The sequence below is a fragment of the Setaria viridis genome, chromosome 3 (assembly GCF_005286985.2).
Source record: "Setaria viridis chromosome 3, Setaria_viridis_v4.0, whole genome shotgun sequence".
NCBI classification, from domain to species: domain Eukaryota; kingdom Viridiplantae; phylum Streptophyta; class Magnoliopsida; order Poales; family Poaceae; genus Setaria; species Setaria viridis.
The window spans coordinates 42,783,661-42,804,719 of NC_048265.2; the positions used below are offsets into that span (position 1 = coordinate 42,783,661).

General features: G+C 50.5%; 2 protein-coding genes across 2 annotated transcripts; one reads left to right on the forward strand and one right to left on the reverse strand.

Moving 5' to 3' along the window:
- The first annotated feature begins 7,693 nt into the window (after positions 1-7,693).
- LOC117849752 (cellulose synthase-like protein D4) lies at positions 7,694-12,066 on the forward strand. Its single transcript, XM_034731419.2, has 3 exons — positions 7,694-8,991; positions 9,111-9,936; positions 10,039-12,066. Exons 1-3 carry the CDS (start codon positions 7,940-7,942, stop codon positions 11,845-11,847), a joined length of 3,687 nt encoding a protein of 1,228 aa, XP_034587310.1. The 5' UTR covers positions 7,694-7,939; the 3' UTR covers positions 11,848-12,066.
- A 6,599-nt stretch (positions 12,067-18,665) lies between these two features.
- On the reverse strand, positions 18,666-19,636 carry LOC117847645 (pathogenesis-related protein 2). The gene is made up of 2 exons (XM_034728886.2): positions 19,359-19,636; positions 18,666-19,258 (listed from the first exon to the last, which is right to left on the reverse strand). The coding sequence occupies exons 1-2, from the start codon at positions 19,537-19,539 to the stop codon at positions 18,954-18,956; spliced, it is 486 nt and encodes a 161-aa protein (XP_034584777.1). The 5' UTR covers positions 19,540-19,636; the 3' UTR covers positions 18,666-18,953.
- Positions 19,637-21,059: the final 1,423 nt, after the last annotated feature.

Sequence of the window (21,059 nt, forward strand, 5' to 3'; positions counted from 1 at the left end):
GGGTCAAGACTCTGGCAAGTAAATTTGATTTCTATGCGCGTCAGGCCCGGATGGTTGCACGAGAGGACACGGGGTTTATACTGGTTCGGGCAGGAATAGCCCTACGTCCAGTGTGGGAGGCTGCTCGTGTTACTCGTGCCGAGTTTGTTGTAGGGGTTACAAACGGGCGAGAGAGGGAAGCTGGTCCCAAGTCTTTGTGGGTGTGTACTGATGCTCGTATGGAAGGGTTGTGAGTCGGGGGTCGTTAGGTTCGCTCAAGAGCCCTCCTCTTCTCGGGCCCCCTGGTCCTCCTTTTATAGCGTAAGGAGGACACAGGAGTTACAATCGGGCCAGGAGTAAAGGGAAGTAAAAAAAGGTAAGCAAGGAAGGTAAAGCGTAGGGAGACGGGCCGAGCCACTGGGGTTGCTGCCTTCCCTTCTAATTTCTGCGTCTTGTCAGCATGGCCACCGAGGAGGGGTGGTTGCTGTTGGGTCCCAACGATGACCCAGCGGTTGGCCACTGTAGTCGAGCATGCGAGACGTGCGTGGCGACCGACCACTGTAGCTGTGCGAGTTGATGAAGATGACTGGCCACCATAGCTGTGCATGTCGCGGATGACGGGCGACCATTGTAGCCGCGTGTGCTGACCGGGAGGCGCGGCTGACACACCCCTGCCGCCAGGCCGAGCGGGAAACCGGGCGGCGCACCCTCCTTCGTTAGGCAGCATGGGCGATGAGTGCCCTATGACGAATGTCACAGGGGAGGGTTAGGACGGTGCAGCTGTAGCCCTGTGCAGTCGTAGCAGCAGTGCACCGCCCGAACACTCCAGTGGGTCACGTCAAGGAACGCGGGCGCCTCTCCATGTGTCAGAGCTGTATTCTGGACATGGGCATCCCACCGGTTGCATTTATGGCGAGATCGGTGGGGGCCCACAAGATCTGCGCCCTCGTTTGCTGGTCCGCGCACATCCTTGGGTGAGGTGAAGCTCTGTCCTGTGGGTCCGGTTGCGTCCGACCCAGCGTCCTGGGGTCGAGCGAGACGGAGCCTTATGGCAAGGGGTCGGGCACGTCCGACCCCTTGCGCCCGGGGTCGGGCGAAGCGGAAACCCGCGGCGAGGGGTCGGGCGCGTTTGACCCTTTGTGCCCGGGGTCGGGCGAGGCGGAACCTTGCGGCGAGGGATGTGGAGCGGTCCTCAGGCGGTCGGGCGCATCTGACCCTAGGACCATGGGTCGGGCGAGGCGAAACAGAATATTCCCTGGTCGTGCAAAGTCGACAGAGATCATTGTCGCTGGAGGTGGGCCCGGGCCTTTATGACCGTCGTTTAAGGAATATAAGGAAGTCGTTAATATTTCCCCTCGACAAGATCAAACTAGACTTGGTGTAGTAGCTCAGTAGGTGTTTCTTAGCAGGCTCACGGAGTTCCTAAACTTCGTAAACACAAGACCCGAGTAGATCAACCAAATCAACAAGTTCAACAACGAATGCAAGTATAAGCAAACCAACGAGGAGACACAAAAATTTGTTTCACCGAAGTTCAGATTCACCACTGTGAATCATAGATCTCCGTTGAGGAGCCCATTGGAATACGAGTCTACCTCAATTCCCTTCCAATGTGCCGGGTCTCTTTCAACCACTTTCCTCATCTCCACTAAATGACCTTTTCCCTTGCGGAGGCAAGATCACAGCCTTTATAGACTTGCCACTGCTCACCACATCTCCGGGAGCTAGCCGGCGACGCCTAGCCGTCTAGGAGGCTTCACCTCCAAGAGTAACAAATGCTTTACTTGAAACTTGACAAGGCAAACCAGTGCTCAAGCGTATGAGTGTTCTTCTAATGCTCACGAATGGCTCCTCTCTACTACCCAACTCACAAGATCTAGCAAAGATCACACAACCTCACAAAGAGGGGTTGGGGAGAGCTATCTTGGCTTTAGCTCAGCTTAGAAAAGGCAGCAACCTCTAAAACAGCAGCCAACCACTGAGGAGGGTGTGGGGTATAAATACCCCACTCCTCAAAAACTAGCCGTTAGGGTGTCAGACCAAAACCAGAACTACCAATTTCCCAAAATCGGAACCTCCGATTTTTCAAACCAACTAGCCGTTAGTGACACGTGGCACCCAAAACTGGAACTTCCTGTTTTCAAAATTTGAACTTCTGATTTTGCCACTGCCTAACTTGATAGAGAGTGTACGTGTGGCTTTTGTGTCTCTCATCAACTCACATAGAAAACTTGAGCATTGAGACTTTATCAAATGACCATGTGATGCATCCCTCTTGATAGTACATCATACATATACTCAAGATCAAATATAAATACAACATACATCCACTTGAGCTTCATCATCATGAACCATGCCATACTTGATCAATATATCCACTTGAGAGTTGCATCCAACTTTGTCTCTTTGGTTTGAGCACTTCAACCTTGAGCTAGTGACTTGGATCAATATTCAACACATATAAATAAAATCCAACTTTAGATCACAAGTCACCTTCTTATATGACTCAATAAACATTTGATGCATCCCATTGCTATACTTCGGTAAGGCTTGACTTGATACCTCGAAATCCTCCAAGAACTATCCACTTCACCCTAGCAAAGTTCATGGCCCAAGTCACAACTTGACTAGACTTCACTTAGTACCTCCTTGCTAATCCCTTACTTGATTCCTTCATTCAATCGCTGCCACATTTGAGTCTAGCTTTATTTTGACATCAAGAATGAAACTCACTTGAGATCATATCTTCTTTTGACTTCAATATCCTATTTGTTGCTAACAAGCTTCTCACCTTATTTAGAGACCGAAGAATAACCCAATGCCATCATGCCACTATCTTTACCTTTATTTGCTTTTCATATATCATATATAAACATCATGGGATCACACATAATATTCCTACTTGTGACATTTATCTTCAACACAAGCAATCTTAAAAATATGAGACTATCAAACTGGCCTCTAATCATTTTCTCCACCATTGCTTGTTTCCCATGCTTAGATGCACTATGTCACATGTCACTTGTTCTTTTCACCATATGAGCTTATCGATACAATTCTTTGTCATAAAGGTTATTCACCAATAGCTCTATACCTGCTCATATGCTTAACAAGTTCATTAGACCAGTTGTCATTCAACACAACAAAACCCACTAGGGGCCTAGATGCTCTTTCATGAAGATCTAATTGCTGATTTCAAGGATATGAAGAACAGAAGAGCGGAGTTTTAACAAGTGTTAGTTTCATAGGACGGTCATCTTTTGGTATATATATATATATTAATATGATATTGTGATAGGTCATCACGGTCACATATTTTGTAAATCGTGAGCTAATTACTAGTAGCTTAGGATCAACACTTATTTATATGCCACTTCTGTACATACTAGTGATAATATAGTAAATTGACCCCTCTACATTTTGTTCCACGCTTCGCCACTACTCCTCAAAACCTATAGAAATAAGATAAAATTCCAAACATGTTCTATGGAACATCAATGAATAGCCTAACGTATGTAGCAATAAAAACTCCTAAATCCTTATCAAAACCTCCACTCGAAATCCTCAAAATACCACACACAAACACTACTATTCCATGAGATTGATCTCACAAACTCATAAGAAGTGTAGAGAACACAAACAAAAATACGGACACAGGATAAAGGCACGTGGAAAATGCATAAGCTAGTTTGTCCTTTTGTTGCTATTTTTTTTGTTTTTACCACACAAACATGGTTGTGCCTAAAACATCACCATCCAAGTCTTCTCCCTCTTTCAACTTGGTGATGATACAATAAAGTGCATATTGACACATCATCATACTCATTTTGGTGAGATTTACATCTTCCTCCCGAAGTGCGTGCTGCGACGCTGGTGGTCTGATCTATTAGGCACTCGTATGTGTCCATGTAAATGATGGCATCATTGAAGGATGGGGAGGGGCGCCAGGAGGGTGGGTGGGATTCTCACCGGATCTTGCGCGCATGACTGGGTGGAAGAGCGGCGGTGGCAATCGATACCATATGGCACTTAGGCTAGGGTTTTGCAGTGGGTGGATCGAGGGGAGGTACATATATAGGAGAGAGAGGTTGTTGAGACACTGACAAAGGAAGGGAGAGAAATGTGTTTGGCTAGGGAGCCTTGTGTATTTGGGTGAACAAGGGGGAGCTCTTGCTTAGGAAAGGAATGTCTCTTTTGCAACCTTTCTATATGAACATATGGAACATGATTTTTCTTCAGAGTGTATACCACACTTTTACAAGATATTTATATGTGTGGCATGTTAAGTGTATTGTGGCAGAATAAAACTTTGTTAAGTGGGTCATGTTCTTCATCAAAGCTAACTTATTCTCACCATTTGCTTTCTTTTGGCCTGACGTACATGATTGCATCGTCGTATATATGTACCTGCCTACCTGGGATGTCTCGAAGAACATGGTGTCCAGAAGTTGATGCAACCACGCTGGCGGGCCATGCTCCGCATCGAGACTAGCCATCTCCTTAAAGCTAACCATGGCTGCGTCTCCTCTCTCTGGATGAAAAATTGCAAAGGGTAACCACGCGAACAAGTATATACAGCCTGCTTATGTACTTAAGCAGTGAAGCTACATACTACTACATACCAAAAAGCAAAGAAAAACATAGGGTCACACCTACCTGCTGCGCTTCTCAGGTGATGGAATCTCTTTCAAGTTTGTTTTGGAGTGACAATATGGACTTTTGTGCTCAGATCTATATAGGTGTGCCTGAACAAGTAACATAAACAGGATCAAGTGCCCTAGTTAAGGAAAAAAAGGAAATGCCACAGTTTGGACATTGAAGCGCGTGGTACACACAAACCTTGCATTTTCAAGCATACATATAAATAGTCCATGGGTTGTGCTCGTGCCCGGCACATTTGTTCCGTAGGGGTGGATGAGAACACGGATCACCTTGCAAGCAGATCGGAGAAAGAGAAGCTTTTGTAAATCTGCTTCCCAAAATTTGCTGATATGTAAATCTGCCTGATACCCAAAGAATGCACGTCCATGGTGGATTATTTTACGTGGATGCCTAAACTTTTTTTTCTTGTAATGGCCTCTTTTCTAAGCTTTCCAAGTTGCCCAACCTAAAGCGCTATGAATTCCTTTATCCATTGGGTAACCTATTTTTCAATCTAGGCCCAATCTCGTAAGAGCAAAGATGCCGTCTTGTGCGAGTTCATTTGCATGCTCCACTCCACGAACTCCATCTTTTATCAGCTCCACTCCAGCAATCCTATAAAAATATGGAGCTGGTAAACATGTTTGGCTGATAGGCAACTTCAACTCTAAAAACAAGAAGTTCTATTATGAATGGTCCATTCTACCCTTGTGAGTGGGACCCACATGTCAGCCCCTTCTTCCTTCCCCATCTCTTCCTCCTCTACTTACCCTCGCCAGTAGCTCTGCACCTGGCTGCCGAGGCATGAGTCCGCCCGCCCGTTCCTATAGGTCTGCCTATCCTAGGATACATAATAAAACAATTCCATCGATAATCATGCTCACGGGTAGAAAATTGAAGGTTTAGCATGAGCAACGGTGCCTTACTGCTTCATTGCTGCTAAGTAGATGCAGCCCGAGTCCACGAGCAGTACTAGCTGCCTGCTCAGCGAGCCTGTGGCCCTGGGTGTTGCCCCTCTGGCCGCCGCCGAGGCAATTGGTGGGGAAAACCTGGCGCCGTCCCTCTTGTTGCCTATGATGTCGATGCGCGGAGAGGTACTGGAAGGAGAGATATTAGCACCTGAGCGGTGCGGGATTAGTAGCATCGACCGATTCCAGCACTCCATTTGCCTATTCGCGGGGGTCAAGGGTGGCAGGCAAAGGAAGGATGAGCGCCCGGTGGCGTGGCCCCGCAAGCAGGGGCGGCGTGGCCTTGGCGAGCGGCTTCGCAGGCAGCACGAAGGCCATGGTCGGAGGCGCAGGGGCCCCGCAGGCGGCGGCAGCGGCGCGGCTCGAACTCCAATCGTCCCCGAGGGCCTGGCTAGTGCGCCTCCCCTTGTCACCAATCGCCACCGCCCACCTCCAATCGCCGCCATGCGCCGCTCCGACGCCGAGTGGCTTGGTGGCCTCCCCGCGTGGTCCGGATACGGCGGCGCGGTCCGGTCGTGCGGGTGACGGCGTCGGGGGAGGCATAGTCCGGCGTGCTGAGCAGCAGAGGGAGGAAACGGCGACGGGGAGTGGATCGAAAAATTAGAAACGAAACGGCAAGCTGACCCTCAGAAACATTTTTTTCTAAAGTTGGAGTTTGTGGAGCGGATATGAGAAATGTTTTTTTTTAAAGTTGGAGTTAGTGGAGTGAAGCTGTTTTTTTTCTGAAGTGGAGTGCTGCTAAACACCCCCTAGATACGGTGGGCAGTCCACGATGCAAAGATTAGCTCGAGCTATGGAATCTCCATCAGGCCTGCCAAAAAAAAACAACTGATCACAAGGTAAATGAGAATTGGGTTCGAACGGTGGCGCCTAAACGGATTCAATTTTTCAGATCGCTAGCCGGAATCTAACGAGGAGTCGGCAAAGGCCCCAACGGCATGCCGAGAACGGTGAGGTCGATTGGCCAAAAGGGTTGACTTTCACATTTTACAATGCACCCAAGCATCACCATCGGTGGGCCCGGATTAACGTAAACAAAAGCGATCTGAAATGCTAGTGGTATCAACGGCTGGGATCAATGATGCCCCAATCGCGAGGATCAAATGATTGGCATTGAGCACATATGTAAAATTTTCTTTCAAAAAAAAATGCAAGTAAAGTAGGCGGGGAACTTCAACTTTTTATTATTGTAACTCTCTTTGAGTATACTTTATGGCACGTATGTAAAACTGTTTATGTATGTGACATGTCACATAAAAATGATATCACTGCATATAGGAACATATAGTCACGGAAAAACATATTATTATGATTAATGGAGGCTGTGTCTACGTAGAAAATAACAATCACTCAATCAGAAGGAAGCAAAGAGCTACTTTATATACGGAGTAAGTTACAGGAAGCGCCATCAGGAGCCAAGATCTGACATATGCGCCTCTATGAATCAGCTGGGCCCACATGGCAGCCTCAGTCGCCCCTGATATTTTCCCCTCGTATATGCAGCCAGAGCCAATGAATTACCCTGAAAACCATTTTTCTTCTTCTTCTTTGCTCTCTGTAATCCTGCGGTTAATCACCATGGTGACAGCTTAGTTGAATAAGACAAACAGCTCGTTCCATCACGAGCTCAAAACTCGACAGGAACCCAAAGGCCCCTTCCTATGGCCCACCCGTCAGCGTCCGCGCCCCCACGCGCGGGCTCCACACACGCTCAGTCCCTTGTCGCCTCCGTCCGCGTGGGCCCCACTCGCTCACTCCTCACTCCCCAAGTCCACCACCGCCCACTAGACGAGCAACGGCTACCTCCTCCCCCCTCCGCCCGCTCGCCCCAACCAAACGTGCGCCGTCCGATCCCCCACCCGACGGCCGGATCCGTTCCGCGCCCCCCGACCGTTGCGCGGCCACGTCAGCGCCCGACCCGACCGTTGGGGGAGGCGGCGGCCGCGGCTGCTCTCCTCTGCTCTGCCTCTGCTCGGCGTTTCAAAAAGCGGGCGAGGAAAGAATCCGGCGGAATAAATACAGGCGCTGCCACGCCGCTGCGCCCCACAGGATCCTCCTCCTCCTCGGTGCGCGAGCCCAATCGATTGCTCACTCAATCCCCCCCCCCCCCCCCCCCCCCCCCCCCCCCCACGAGCAGCTCCTCCCTCCTATAATTCCCGGCCCGATCCGTCGGCGGCGGAATCTCTTCTCCGAGCTTCGATTCATGGGAGAGCGAGGGGTGGGTGGAAATTCCTTCCTTCTCTGGGTGGATCTCAGCTGAGCTTGAGGGGATCGAGCTGGTTTGGTTTGGTTTCGTTTGATTTGGTTGGTTGGTTGGTGGGGAGGTGTGAGTTGATTTGGGGGAAGGAGAGATGTCGCGGCGGCTGTCGCTGCCGGCGGGGTCGCAGGTCACGGTAACGGTGTCGCCGACGAGGGGCGGCAAGGCGGCGGAGAGCCCCGGCGGCGGCGATGCGGTGGTGAAGAGGGGCGCCGGCGGGATCGGGATCACCAGCCCGGCGCCGCGGCACTCGCTCGGGGGCGCGGGGTCGTCGTCCGCCACGCTGCAGCTCTCGCCCGTGCGCCGGAGCGGGGGGAGCCGGTACGCGTCGCGGGACGGCGGCGGCGGCGTCGACGAGAGCGCCGAGTTCGTGCACTACACCGTGCACATCCCGCCCACGCCGGAGCGGGCCGTGGCGGCGTCCGCGGACTCCGTCGACGCGCCGGCGCCAGCGGCGTCGGAGGAGGGCGCCGGCGCAGATGAGGTGCGGGCGCAGAGGAGCTTCATCTCCGGCACCATCTTCACCGGCGGGCTCAACCAGGCCACGCGCGGCCACGTGCTCAACAACACCTCCGGCACCGGCGGCGCGGCGGCGGCGGCGTCCGCAAACATGTCGTGCAAGATGCGCGGCTGCGACATGCCGGCGTTCCTCACCTCCGGCGCCGGCGGGGGCCCGTGCGACTGCGGGTTCATGATCTGCCGCGAGTGCTACGTGGACTGCGTCAACGGCGCCGGCAACTGCCCCGGCTGCAAGGAACCCTACTCCGCCGGGAGCGACACCGACGACGGCGGCGAGGACGACGACGAGGCCGTCTCCTCCTCCGAGGAGCGGGACCAGCTGCCGCTCACGTCCATAGCGAAGCGCTTCTCCCTCGTGCACTCGATGAAGTTCCCCAGCGGCAACGCTGGCTGCGCCGCCGGCGTCGGCGGCGGCGGCAAGCCCGCGGAGTTCGACCACGCCCGCTGGCTCTTCGAGACCAAGGGCACCTACGGCTACGGCAACGCGCTCTGGCCCAAGGACGGCGGCCACGGCGGTGGCGCCACTGGCTTCGCCGGCTTCGAGGAGCCGCCCAACTTCGGCTCCCGCTGCCGCCGCCCGCTCACCAGGAAGACCAGCGTCTCGCAGGCCATCATCAGCCCGTACAGGTAAAAAAATCAACTAATTTTTCCTCTGTTCCGGTATTTTTTTTCCTCACGGTAAATTTCCCTCTGCTCCGGTAATTTCTTCTCACGGTAAATCTTCCTCTGCTCCGGTAATTTGACAGGCTACTCATCGCCATCCGCCTGGTGGCGCTGGGGTTCTTCCTGACATGGCGCATCCGGCACCCGAACCCGGAGGCGGTGTGGCTGTGGGCGATGTCGGTGACGTGCGAGGTGTGGTTCGCCTTCTCCTGGCTACTCGACAGCCTCCCCAAGCTCTGCCCCGTCCAGCGGGCCGCCGACCTGGACGTCCTCGCCGAGCGCTTCGAGCTCCCCACCGCTCGCAACCCCAAAGGCCGCTCCGACCTCCCCGGCATCGACGTCTTCGTCTCCACCGCCGACCCGGAGAAGGAGCCGCCGCTCGTCACCGCCAACACCATCCTCTCCATCCTCGCCGCCGACTACCCCGTCGAGAAGCTCGCCTGCTACCTCTCCGACGACGGCGGCGCGCTGCTCACCTTCGAGGCGCTCGCCGAGACCGCCAGCTTCGCGCGCACCTGGGTGCCCTTCTGCCGCAAGCACGGCGTCGAGCCGCGCAGCCCCGAGGCGTACTTCGGCCAGAAGAGGGACTTCCTCAAGAACAAGGTGCGCGTGGACTTCGTCAGGGAGCGCCGGAAGGTGAAGCGCGAGTACGACGAGTTCAAGGTGCGGGTGAATTCGCTGCCGGAGGCCATCCGCCGGCGCTCCGATGCGTACAACGCCGGCGAGGAGCTGCGCGCCCGGAGAAGGCAGCAGGAGGAGGCCATGGCGGCCGGCACCCTTCCTGGAGCGTTGCCCGAGGCAGCGGCGATCGTGAAGGCGACATGGATGTCCGACGGCTCGCACTGGCCTGGCACATGGCTCAACGCCGCGCCGGACCACTCCCGCGGTGACCACGCTGGCATCATTCAGGTGACTGATCCATTGCTTGCTTGATTGATTCAATTAATTTGGTGGATGTCACAATTCTTCAGTTTGTTGATTTGGAACGCTGACATGTCCCTGAAATTGCAGGCAATGCTTGCGCCTCCGACGTCAGAGCCGGTGCTGGGCGGGGAGCCGGCAGAGTCCGGCGGGCTGATCGACACGACGGGCGTGGACATCCGGCTGCCGATGCTGGTGTACGTGTCCCGCGAGAAGCGGCCGGGGTACGACCACAACAAGAAGGCTGGCGCCATGAACGCTCTTGTGCGCACGAGCGCCATCATGTCCAACGGGCCCTTCATCCTCAACCTCGACTGCGACCACTACGTGCACAACTCGGCGGCGCTCCGGGAGGGGATGTGCTTCATGCTGGACCGCGGCGGCGACCGCATCTGCTACGTCCAGTTCCCGCAGCGGTTCGAGGGCATCGACCCCAACGACCGGTATGCCAACCACAACCTCGTCTTCTTCGACGTCGCCATGCGCGCCATGGACGGGCTGCAGGGCCCCATGTACGTCGGCACTGGCTGTGTCTTCCGCCGCACCGCGCTGTACGGGTTCAGCCCGCCTCGCGCCACCGAGCATCACGGCTGGCTCGGGAGGAAGAAGATCAAGTTGTTCCTGAGGAAGCCCACCATGGGGAAGAAGACCGACAGAGAGAGCGACAACGACAAGGAGATGATGCTGCCGCCGATCGAGGACGACGGCTTCAAGCAGCTCGACGACATCGAGTCCTCGGCGCTGCTCCCGCGGCGGTTCGGCAGCTCGGCGACGTTCGTGGCGTCCATCCCCGTTGCAGAGTACCAGGGCCGGCTCCTGCAGGACACTCCCGGCGCGCACCAAGGCCGCCCCGCCGGCGCCCTGGCCGTGCCCCGCGAGCCGCTGGACGCTGCCACCGTCGCCGAGGCCATCAGCGTCATCTCTTGCTTCTACGAGGACAAGACGGAGTGGGGCCGGCGCATCGGCTGGATCTACGGCTCCGTCACCGAGGACGTGGTCACCGGCTACCGGATGCACAACCGTGGGTGGCGTTCCGTGTACTGCGTGACGCGGCGCGACGCGTTCCGCGGCACGGCGCCAATCAACCTCACCGACCGCCTCCACCAGGTACTCCGGTGGGCGACGGGGTCCGTGGAGATCTTCTTCTCCCGCAACAACGCCCTGTTCGCGTCCCCGCGGATGAAGCTCCTCCAGCGCGTCGCCTACTTCAACGTCGGCATGTACCCGTTCACCTCCATCTTCCTCCTCGTCTACTGCGTGCTCCCGGCCATCTCCCTCTTCTCCGGCAAGTTCATCGTGCAGTCCCTCAACGTCACCTTCCTCGCGCTCCTGCTCATCATCACTGTGACGCTCTGCCTGCTGGCCGTGCTGGAGATCAAGTGGTCCGGGATCACGCTGCACGAGTGGTGGCGCAACGAGCAGTTCTGGGTGATCGGCGGGACCAGCGCGCACCCGGCCGCCGTGCTGCAGGGCCTCCTCAAGGTGATTGCCGGCGTGGACATCTCCTTCACGCTGACGTCCAAGCCCGGCACCGGCGACGACGGCGAGGAGGACGCCTTCGCGGAGCTGTACGAGGTGCGGTGGAGCTTCCTGATGGTGCCGCCTGTGACGATCATGATGGTGAACGCGGTGGCCGTGGCGGTGGCGTCGGCGCGCACGCTGTACAGCGAGTTCCCGCAGTGGAGCAAGCTGCTGGGCGGCGCCTTCTTCAGCTTCTGGGTGCTGTGCCACCTCTACCCGTTCGCCAAGGGCCTTCTCGGCCGGCGTGGCCGTGTGCCGACCATCGTGTTCGTCTGGTCGGGGCTCATCTCCATGACCATCTCGCTGCTCTGGGTCTACGTCAACCCGCCTGCCGGCGCCAAGGAGCGCATTGGTGGCGGCGGATTCTCCTTCCCGTAGGAGATGATATCAGTACTAGTAGTAATAGTAGCGAGTGTTGAATGTCTGAACTGTATCTGGGAAAGGCTCGCATGAAGGTGTGCTTGCTTCATGGGGCGCTGTTACTTGTTAGAAATTAGCTGTGATGGTGGGTTGTGATTCTTCAGTAGCTGACGAGAGCTGCTGTTACTGTATGAAGATTGCAGACTTGTTTTAGTTGTCGTGTTGTTTGTAACTGTATATTGTGCCTGATGTGTCTTGCAAACAATGCTGATGTTTCAGGTTCATGCTTTTCAGTAGCAGCAGATTGTTGGGAACATGCCTGACGTGGAAATGCTGGGTGCAGATTGTTGGGAGAAGACAAGAATTTGGGTGATGATGATTGATTCGGTGTAGTGGGCACAAGTTTTGCCATTGAATGCTTGCCACGTCGCTAGTGATTCGAGTCAGTGCACATTTCAGACTTTCAGTGCTGCTGTTCGGATATGGAATTATGTGAGCATATTGTGATTTTCAGCTAATACAATGTCAGAATTCGCCAAAATTGAGTTCGCTGCTTACCGAAGTGGTTATCTGACAAGCAGATGGTGATGTTCAGATAGCGATCTGAACTGAGCGGTGGTTGTCTGAACCTCTGGCTCCCCAGGCCATGTTTAGTTACCTCCCAATACCTAACTTTGGCACTATGCAAAAAGAAGATTCCCCATCACATCAAACTTGCGGTACATGCATGGAATACTAAATGTAAACGAAATTAAAAACTAATTGCACAGTTTTGTTGTACTTTGCGAGACGAATCTTTTGAGCCTAATTAGTCAATATTTGGATAATAATTCACAAATACAAACGAAACGCTACAGTGTGCTACAGTGCTGGCACAGTAATTTGGCACCTCCCAATTTGACCAACTAAACAAGGCCCTAAATGCAGACACTGACAAATGCAAACTTGTTCGAAATTGCCAGAAATTAGTTATAATGATTGATTGATTGATTCTATGTAGTGTACCCAATAAGCTCATTCAAGTTTTTTCAATAATGATAGTTTGTCAGAAATAAGCTCATTCAAGACTTTTCAGTTATGCTGTCGCAGGTTGCAGCTACACACTGTCATTGTCACATCAAATGCGCTGGTCCCAGTCGGTATAGTGATTCAGATTTCAGTGCTTCTCTGTTCTTTCGCTTGATCAAGGTAGGTCCTGTTTAGTTCCCCCGAACTCCCAACTTTGACACTATGCAAATAAGATTCTGCATCACATCAAACTTGCGATACATGTATGGAGTACTTAATATAGACGAAATCAAAAACTAATTGCACAGTTTTGTTGTACTTTGCGAGACGAATCTTTTGAGCCTAATTAGTCAATATTTAGACAATAATTCACAAATACAAACGAAACGCTACAGTGTGCTACAGTGCTGCAACAGTAATTTTGCATCTCCAAAGTTGGACAACTAAACAAGGCGTAGGTTTCGCGTAGAACTGTCTTTCGCTTCAGACAATAAATCCTGTGAGCATAATTCCAGAGAACGAATAGACGTCGGAAACTAGCGAAATTGTCACACCCGGTTTTAAAGGCGTCAGGATTAAGTTACACACATACGATGACTTCAATGAATAACAAAGATAATATCGTAACGTAGAGAGTATATAATTATTAATAGTCTATTAAACCGAATAATAAAAGAGTATTTAATATTGCAGCGGATCTTCAACAAAAACTGGCGACTCCATAGGCAGTTGACTGGAAGAACACGTACGCTTATAACTCCTCTCAATCTTGAAGAACCTCCTTAAAGTTGATTGGTTATGAGCAACGGTTTTAGCAAGGGTGAGTACATTTACGGTTGGTACTCAGTAGACTGTGAGGAATGTGTAGTGTAAGGCCAATCAAGGATAGGCTATAGTTTAATAGCAATTCAACATTTTAATTGGTTGGTCAAATTTATTAGCATTTACTAAGTATAAGTTTATACCACCCATATTAAGCATGGACATAAATAAAGACAACAGAAATAAATAACAACAATTTGATTTGATTTTCGATATATTAATCAAGTGAGGGTCCAGGTCGCTCTTGACCGTGAGCGCGGTTGATTGATGAGTTTTATACTCTGCAGAGGTTGCGTATCTTTACCCACAAGTCGCGTAAAAGTTCAAAAAAACTTTAGACCCAACCATACTGTGGGGGCTAGGCACAATACCACACTTCGAGGTGTGATTGCATATGGACGCTATGAGGTCTTTACAAAGATTCCATAGTAAGTAGTAATCCGTTAAGGTTTCCGCATAAATAGCAGAGTATAAACCTTCCTAGTAGGCATAGTGTCTTAGCAAAGCTCACTTCCCAAGAGGACCAGGTTATACCCCACCTGCTGCCGCCCCTCTTGCCCTTTCGGTAAGATTACTCCAGACTAAAGTCTCTAATTAATTAGCTAAGACCAGAGCCATTTAGTTCTTGTGGTTGTAATATTTTTCCGGGTGTTCTTCATGATCCAATTAATCATGACGATCTTGTATTAATGAAAGGTATAGCATAAATAAAATATTATTAAATCTTTGAGTTCATTATTACCACCATACCAAGTTGAGCAACTAAGTATGTACTACCCCAACCCAGGTTGATCAAGGTATAGGGAATAAAACTAGTCACTCCTTAATTAGAACCAATCATGTTTATGTCTTAAGGTGCATAGCATAAGTGTTATTGAATATGAAAGTAAAAGTTTCATAGGTTCAAGTTGTGATCAAGGGCACGACTTGCTTTCTTGGACTTGCTCTGGCTGCTCGTAGTCTTCAAAGTCTTGAGCTTCGAATCCCTCGAGCTGCGATCCTTCTAAACGCATCACACGAGCACATACAAGCAGTAAAGTAACAAAGTAAGAAAACAATACATCAAAATAGTAAAAACAAAAAGAAACATAATCATAAAACTAATCTACGCATTAAGACAAACTCATAGACGCAAGAAGCACTTAAAACGGACCTAAGACGCTAAAGATATGCACTAAACAAGGTGCAGGAGCTTGCTGGCAAAGATTTAAAACTTCCAGGGGCTAAACTTGAAGAAATCGAGAGCTAAAATATAAATACACGTATAAACCGAAGGTTCAACACGTAAAAGAGCAAGGCTAGGACGGCAGGCACTATATTGCAAAAGCTCAGGGGCTAAAACAGAAGAAAAAGGACTAAAACCTAATTACTTTTGAACTAGCCGAGCTGCTGGTGTAAAAAATGAAAAGCTAGGGGTCTATTTAGCAAAAGCGGTGCCGCTGACTGGCGGTTGACCGGTACGCTGACTGGGTCAGATCTGATCCGACCGTTGGATCCAACGGCTGTGGTCGTCTATGACACGGGCGGCGGCATGCGAGTGGCGACGGACGGCGGCGAGACAGGGGAGGCTCGCCGAGATCAACTCGATCTCGAGCATCCGGCAACGGTTCTCGACGGGAACTGGACCAGGAGGACGAGGAGCTCACGGCGGACACGTCTAGGGTGTCGCCGTGGTGGTTTACGCGGCGGTGGCGGCACGAGGCTCGGCGAGGCGGCTCGGTGGCGAGGACGTGGCTCTGGCGAGCGTGAACGTGTGGGAAAAAGCCACGGGAGAGCACGGAATTCCCACGGGTGGCCTCCCTCACCTCCTTGCGGATCTCTGGGAGATGTTCTTGGCGACGAAGAGGCGACGACGGTAGGGAACGGTGACGGCGGGCTCGGGCGCGGTGGCGGCTAGGGTTGCGGCGGCGTTGGGGAGCTCAAGGGCGCGGCTTGGGTTTTGGTGGGGGTCACGGGGGTGCGGCAGCACTGCTTATATAGCCCGGGAGGAGACGCCTTGGCGTGCAGGCCAAGCGGAGGGGCGCTGAGGACAGTGCGGAGGACTTGGGAACAAACCCGAGTCGGTTGCGGCGCGGAGGAGGAAGATGACAGGTAGGACCTGGCGGTCAGCGGGAGAGCGGAGGGCAGTGCGGGAGCGGGCCGACGCACGGGAGCTGGGTCGGGGCGAAGCGCTGGGCTGAGGTGGAGGCTCGGGCGCGGCGCAAAGGTGGGCTGAGGCGGAGGAGTGCGGGCTGGCGCTGGGCTACTGTGCTGCAGGCCCAAAGAAAGAAAAGAAAAGGGTTTCCTATTTGTTTAAAAGATTCAAACAAATGAATGTTTAAATTCAAGCAACCAAAAACAAGAATGTAACAATAAACTCCTATGATTCATTAATTTATTTTAATTTTTTTTAATTTTCTAAGAAAATTCAAATGCAACCTTAAAATCCATTTAATTTCTAACAAATTTTATTAATTGCAAAGGTTGAAAATTAGGGTAATTTTATTAAATTGCAAAGTTGAAAATTAGGGTGTTAGAGAAATCGAGCTCGTCCTTTGATCGATCGGGTGCAACACAACAATACAATAAACTTTTTAAGAAACTCTTGAAACAAACTCAAACATCAAACACTTGCACCCCTCACAAAGCAGAATCAACCAACCTAACAGAGGACCACTGGTCTTTCAAGAAAAAAACAGAGGACCACTTCTTCCTCACGGCGCAGCTCAGGCGAGCTCGTCGGGAGTGAGCGACGAGGTACGCCTCCACCATCTTGATGAGGTACCTTCCTTTCTTTTTTTATTTCTGAGAACTCTCTCTCTCTCTCTCTCTGCTTCGCGAGATGGATCCCAGTTCTCACATGTCGCAACAGTTTCGCTGAGATGGATCTGACCATACTGGGCTGTGGCCGCTCTACTTCGGCATACCCAGCCCGACAACCCACAGCAACCCCGAGCAGGATAATTTGGGTGGGCTTGGCACAAGCAAACTCAGGTGACTTTGTATGGGCCCTGTTTCTCAAAGACTCAACAAGGCCCAGTTGTGCAAATTGTGGTTTCAGTAGACGGGCTAGTTATCAGGCCCGTATGCTGCTTTCGGTCAGAAAGCGTATAATAGGAGTTTCCTCCCAAAAAAAAGAAAAGAAAAGAAAAAAAGAAAGCGTAGGAGTTACTCTACCAGTGATTACAGATTAACTGATGAGCTGCTGCCGTATAAGGAATTTAGGATTGACTTGTATTGGTCGTTGCTGTTTCTAGACTGTAATTGTAACTGATGTGATGCCGTACCATTTTTTACTCATCCTTGGAAGCTTGCAAGTTCTGCTAATCCTGAACCTTATTGCTCAATGTTTCAGATTCAGGGGCATTTTGGAATTGCTGGTATGGCTGAACTTTGCCTGATCAGGAAGGACCATTTGAAGTAGATTAAAGTTCAGAGCATGTAGCTATTACAACGAAGAAAGAACAGTCTGCGACAGGGCGACAGGGACCTGCAACCGGCCTGAACCTGAAATGTCAAAGACATGTCTGAAACGTCAATATTTAGCAGTCTGATGTGGGATTCTTGGAGCAGTACTGGTTGGACTCAGAATTACCAGATTGTGATGTTGAGCTGCGCTAGTAATTTGGATAGGACACGAAGAATGTACTGAAACATATAGTTGTATAGTGCTGTTATGAAGAATCATTGTCGCAGAAGGAAACAAGGAACACAAGAAACACACAAAGGCCATGTCAGATTGTCAGTAGGTCACTGTTATAAAAGTTTCACATATCGTCGTATTAAAGTTTACAACTTTTGATATACTGACCTGCAAACAACACCCATGCATGCTTTTATTCATGATGAAGCAAGATGCCCATCATAGACACAGAAGATACACGATCTCAGAACATGTATCAACTCTTCTCACAAACCCTAAATTCTCCTCACGAACACAGTCGACAAACAAAACAGATGATTACTTCCTCTGGTTATTGGCAAATATACACAACAAGTCAACAAACGGGGTATGGGAGATTGAGCCGGGTGTTGGTTGATGTGGAATTCCGGGGAGGGACACATGGGGGACTGTGGAGATCACATGGTTTGAACTTAGGACCTGGAAAATTGAGATACTTAGTTCGACGACGCCAAGCTGACGAGGACGGTTAGTTCAGACAAACTCCGCTGGATTTAATTTGTACGAGAATTTGTTTTTCAGGTCGTCAAATCCTGTATATACTGTAAATTTTTCTGCCTTGATCCTATTGATGGCAATATGCATAAGTTTGAGGCATATTTTGTAAACCATTGCTATTGCTAAGTAGATCAGAAATTCCTGATTTGCTGGAATTCCTGAAAACCAGATGGAATTCCTGATTTGCTGGCACATCTGGAAGCACAGAAACGATTTGGTGTTCAACGAAGCGCAACCCAGTCACGCTCGCCTCTGGGCAGACTGCAAGCAACATGCCCGCCTATGGAGCTGTCGATGGAAGCCGGCTGATCGACAGATTGCTGACGCCTGGTGCCAACTGATCCCCAATATGTACAACACCTAATACAGAAGAGACATGCAGCACAAACAATACAAATGTAAATTCTACACTCTCCATGTAAACGAATACAGGAAACCAATACCACAAATGTGGACGTTTGATAACAACAGGTATACCGTAGACACAGAGGCTGGGGTGCACAGACAGAGTCGACCGGGAATGCAAGAAGCGGTCGCAAGGAAGGAGGAAACAGATGTTATCAAAGAACAGTAGTTCTGAAATGTTGACTTCTGATTTCTTATGCAGAGACTTAACAATCTCCCAAGTCCCAACAATAAACTGCAAACCACACCGTAAGCTGATCATATGCATGCTGTAGCTTTATCCTTAAAAACAAAATGCCCCTTATGAGAACTTTACTACTGAACACACACACTAAGTCGTTTCATGTTGTGATTTCTTATGACCGCCGCCGGTAAGGCATCTTCTATTTTGCAAACCATTGCTACTGTTAGGTAGATCTGAAATAGTATAAATGCAAACAGCTAAATATAAAGAGTATCACTTCCTCTCATTATTCCAAATCAAAATGCTCCTTATGAGCACGGAACGGGCACACACACACACAACAACAGTAGAACATACACTGTGTTCTCAGTTCTCACAGAATCGAAACTGCTGTTTCCTCCACAACCACAAGCAGAGGATCGTCACTTCCTCTCATTATTCAAAATCAAGACACCCGTGGGCGTGAATACGTGATCACCACCATTTACGTAATACTGATTCCCCCCGATCGCCACGACGGCGATTCTCCCGTGCGGCCGGCGGCGCTCAGGCGAACTCGCCGGGGTGCGCGACGATGTACTCCTCCACCTTCTTGATGAGGCCCAGGTAGCCATGGACGAGCTTGGCCTGGTCCTCCGGCGCCAGCGGCGTGCCGTCCAGGCGCTCGTACTCCACCGTGACCTTGCACACGCAGGCGCCCTCGCCGGCCGGCACCACCTTCAGCTCCGACACCTGCGACTTGAGCTTCGCCGCCACCTCGCCGCCCTCCACCACCATCTCCGACCTCACCACAAGCGCCGCCGCGTCGCGCACCAGCAGCCGGGTCTTGAACACCTTCGCGTCACCCACGGCTGTAAAAAAGGAACAAAATTCAGGTGAGTCTCGATCGGCGACACGTCGTCGTCGCGGCGAAAATGCGCCTTGTTCATTCCGGGCTTGATGGATGCTTACCCGGGTTGAGCTTCATGGTGGTGACGCTCCCGGGCCCGCCGTCGCCCTCGACCTCCACGGCGTCGATCATGCCGACGCAGGCCTTGGTCATGATGGACGCGTCGCCGGCGAGGAAAACCTTCCACAGCAGCTCGGCCGACACGGCCACCGGGCACTCCTCCGTGACGCTGCAGGCGACCATGGTGCTAGTAGTCAGTTGCTCACAAGTTGTCACTGATCAGTGAAGACGTACTGGTCACTGATGAGAGGGCTTTTGTGATTGTGCGTTCTGGATAGTGTGCCATCAAGGGTTACTTATAGATGTGGCTGGGCATTGGGCAAGCAAGATGGTTCGTCGGAACTCGATCGGAAGCTCGAGTGGACCGGGTGTTGGATGATCTGGAATTCAAGGACTGTGAAGATCACATGGTTTGGACCTGGAAAATTCAGAGCATGAGAAGATGTGGTCTAGAAGGGTTGAAGAATGGATGCTAAGAATTTATTTGTTGGAAAATTATTTTTTTTCCGGAGACTGGACAGTAGAGAGTCAAGTCAGCTTGTCAGGAACCCTGTTTATACTGTCATTGCACTGCCTCGATCCGATTCTGGGATCCTATAAGCCTAAGGATAGATAGCACTAGCAGAGTACTCATGTCATACCGTTTTGAATTTCAAAAGATGTGAAAAAATCCACTGGTAGACCAAATTACTCATATTAAATCTTTTGTGAAACAAGTTTGAAGTGCTCACCCTCTAGCTCAGCCGCTCAGATTTTTGGATCGTAGAAGGACGGAAAAACAAAAGGTTCTCATGTCCGATAACCAAACTACCCAAAGGACGTTTTTATGTGTTTTTTATTTTTATTGATACTCCCTCTGTTCCAAATTGTAGGTCGTTTTGGCTTTTCTAGGTGCATAGATATTATTATGCATCTAGACATACACAATATCTAGGTACATAGCAAAAACTATGCACATAGAAAAGCCAAAACGACCAACAATTTGGAATGGAGGGAGTAGAAAATTTGAAATGCACTAGTATTCTGATTAACCATAGAGAAAATGTAATGCCCAAGCATTCCTCCAATGTGGGATTTAGAAGTTTCATAGAATTTCAGAGTTGACTGTATGATCAAGAAGGGTTGAAGAATGGATGCTAAGAATTTTATTTGTTGGAAAATTATTTTTTCAGACACTGGCCAGTAGAGAGTCAAGTCAGCTGGTCAGGAACCCTGTTTATACTGTGATTGCACTGCCTTTGGGATCCTATAAGGCTAAGGATAGCAGAGTACTCATGTCATACTGGTTATTTTTTGAATTAAAAAAAGATCTGAAAAATCCACCAGTAAATCAAATTACTTATCTTAAATCTTTCGTGAAACAAGTTTGAAGACCCTCTAGCTCATGGTATCAGATTTTTGGATGGTAGAAGTAGGACGGAAAAATAAAAGATTCTCATGTCCGGTTGCCAAACTACCCAAAGGATGTTTTTATGTGTTTTTTTATTTCAGATTTATCGATAGGAAATTAGAAATGCACTAAGCAGTATATTCAGGTTAACCTTAGAAAAAATTTAATGCCCAAGCATTCCTCCAATACGATGTACTCATTCCGTTTCAAATGGTAGGTCGTTTTGGCTTTTTTAAGTTCACAGATGTTTGTATACATCTAGACAATCTACAATTTGAAACGGAGGGAATAGGATTTAGAAGTGCTACAGAAT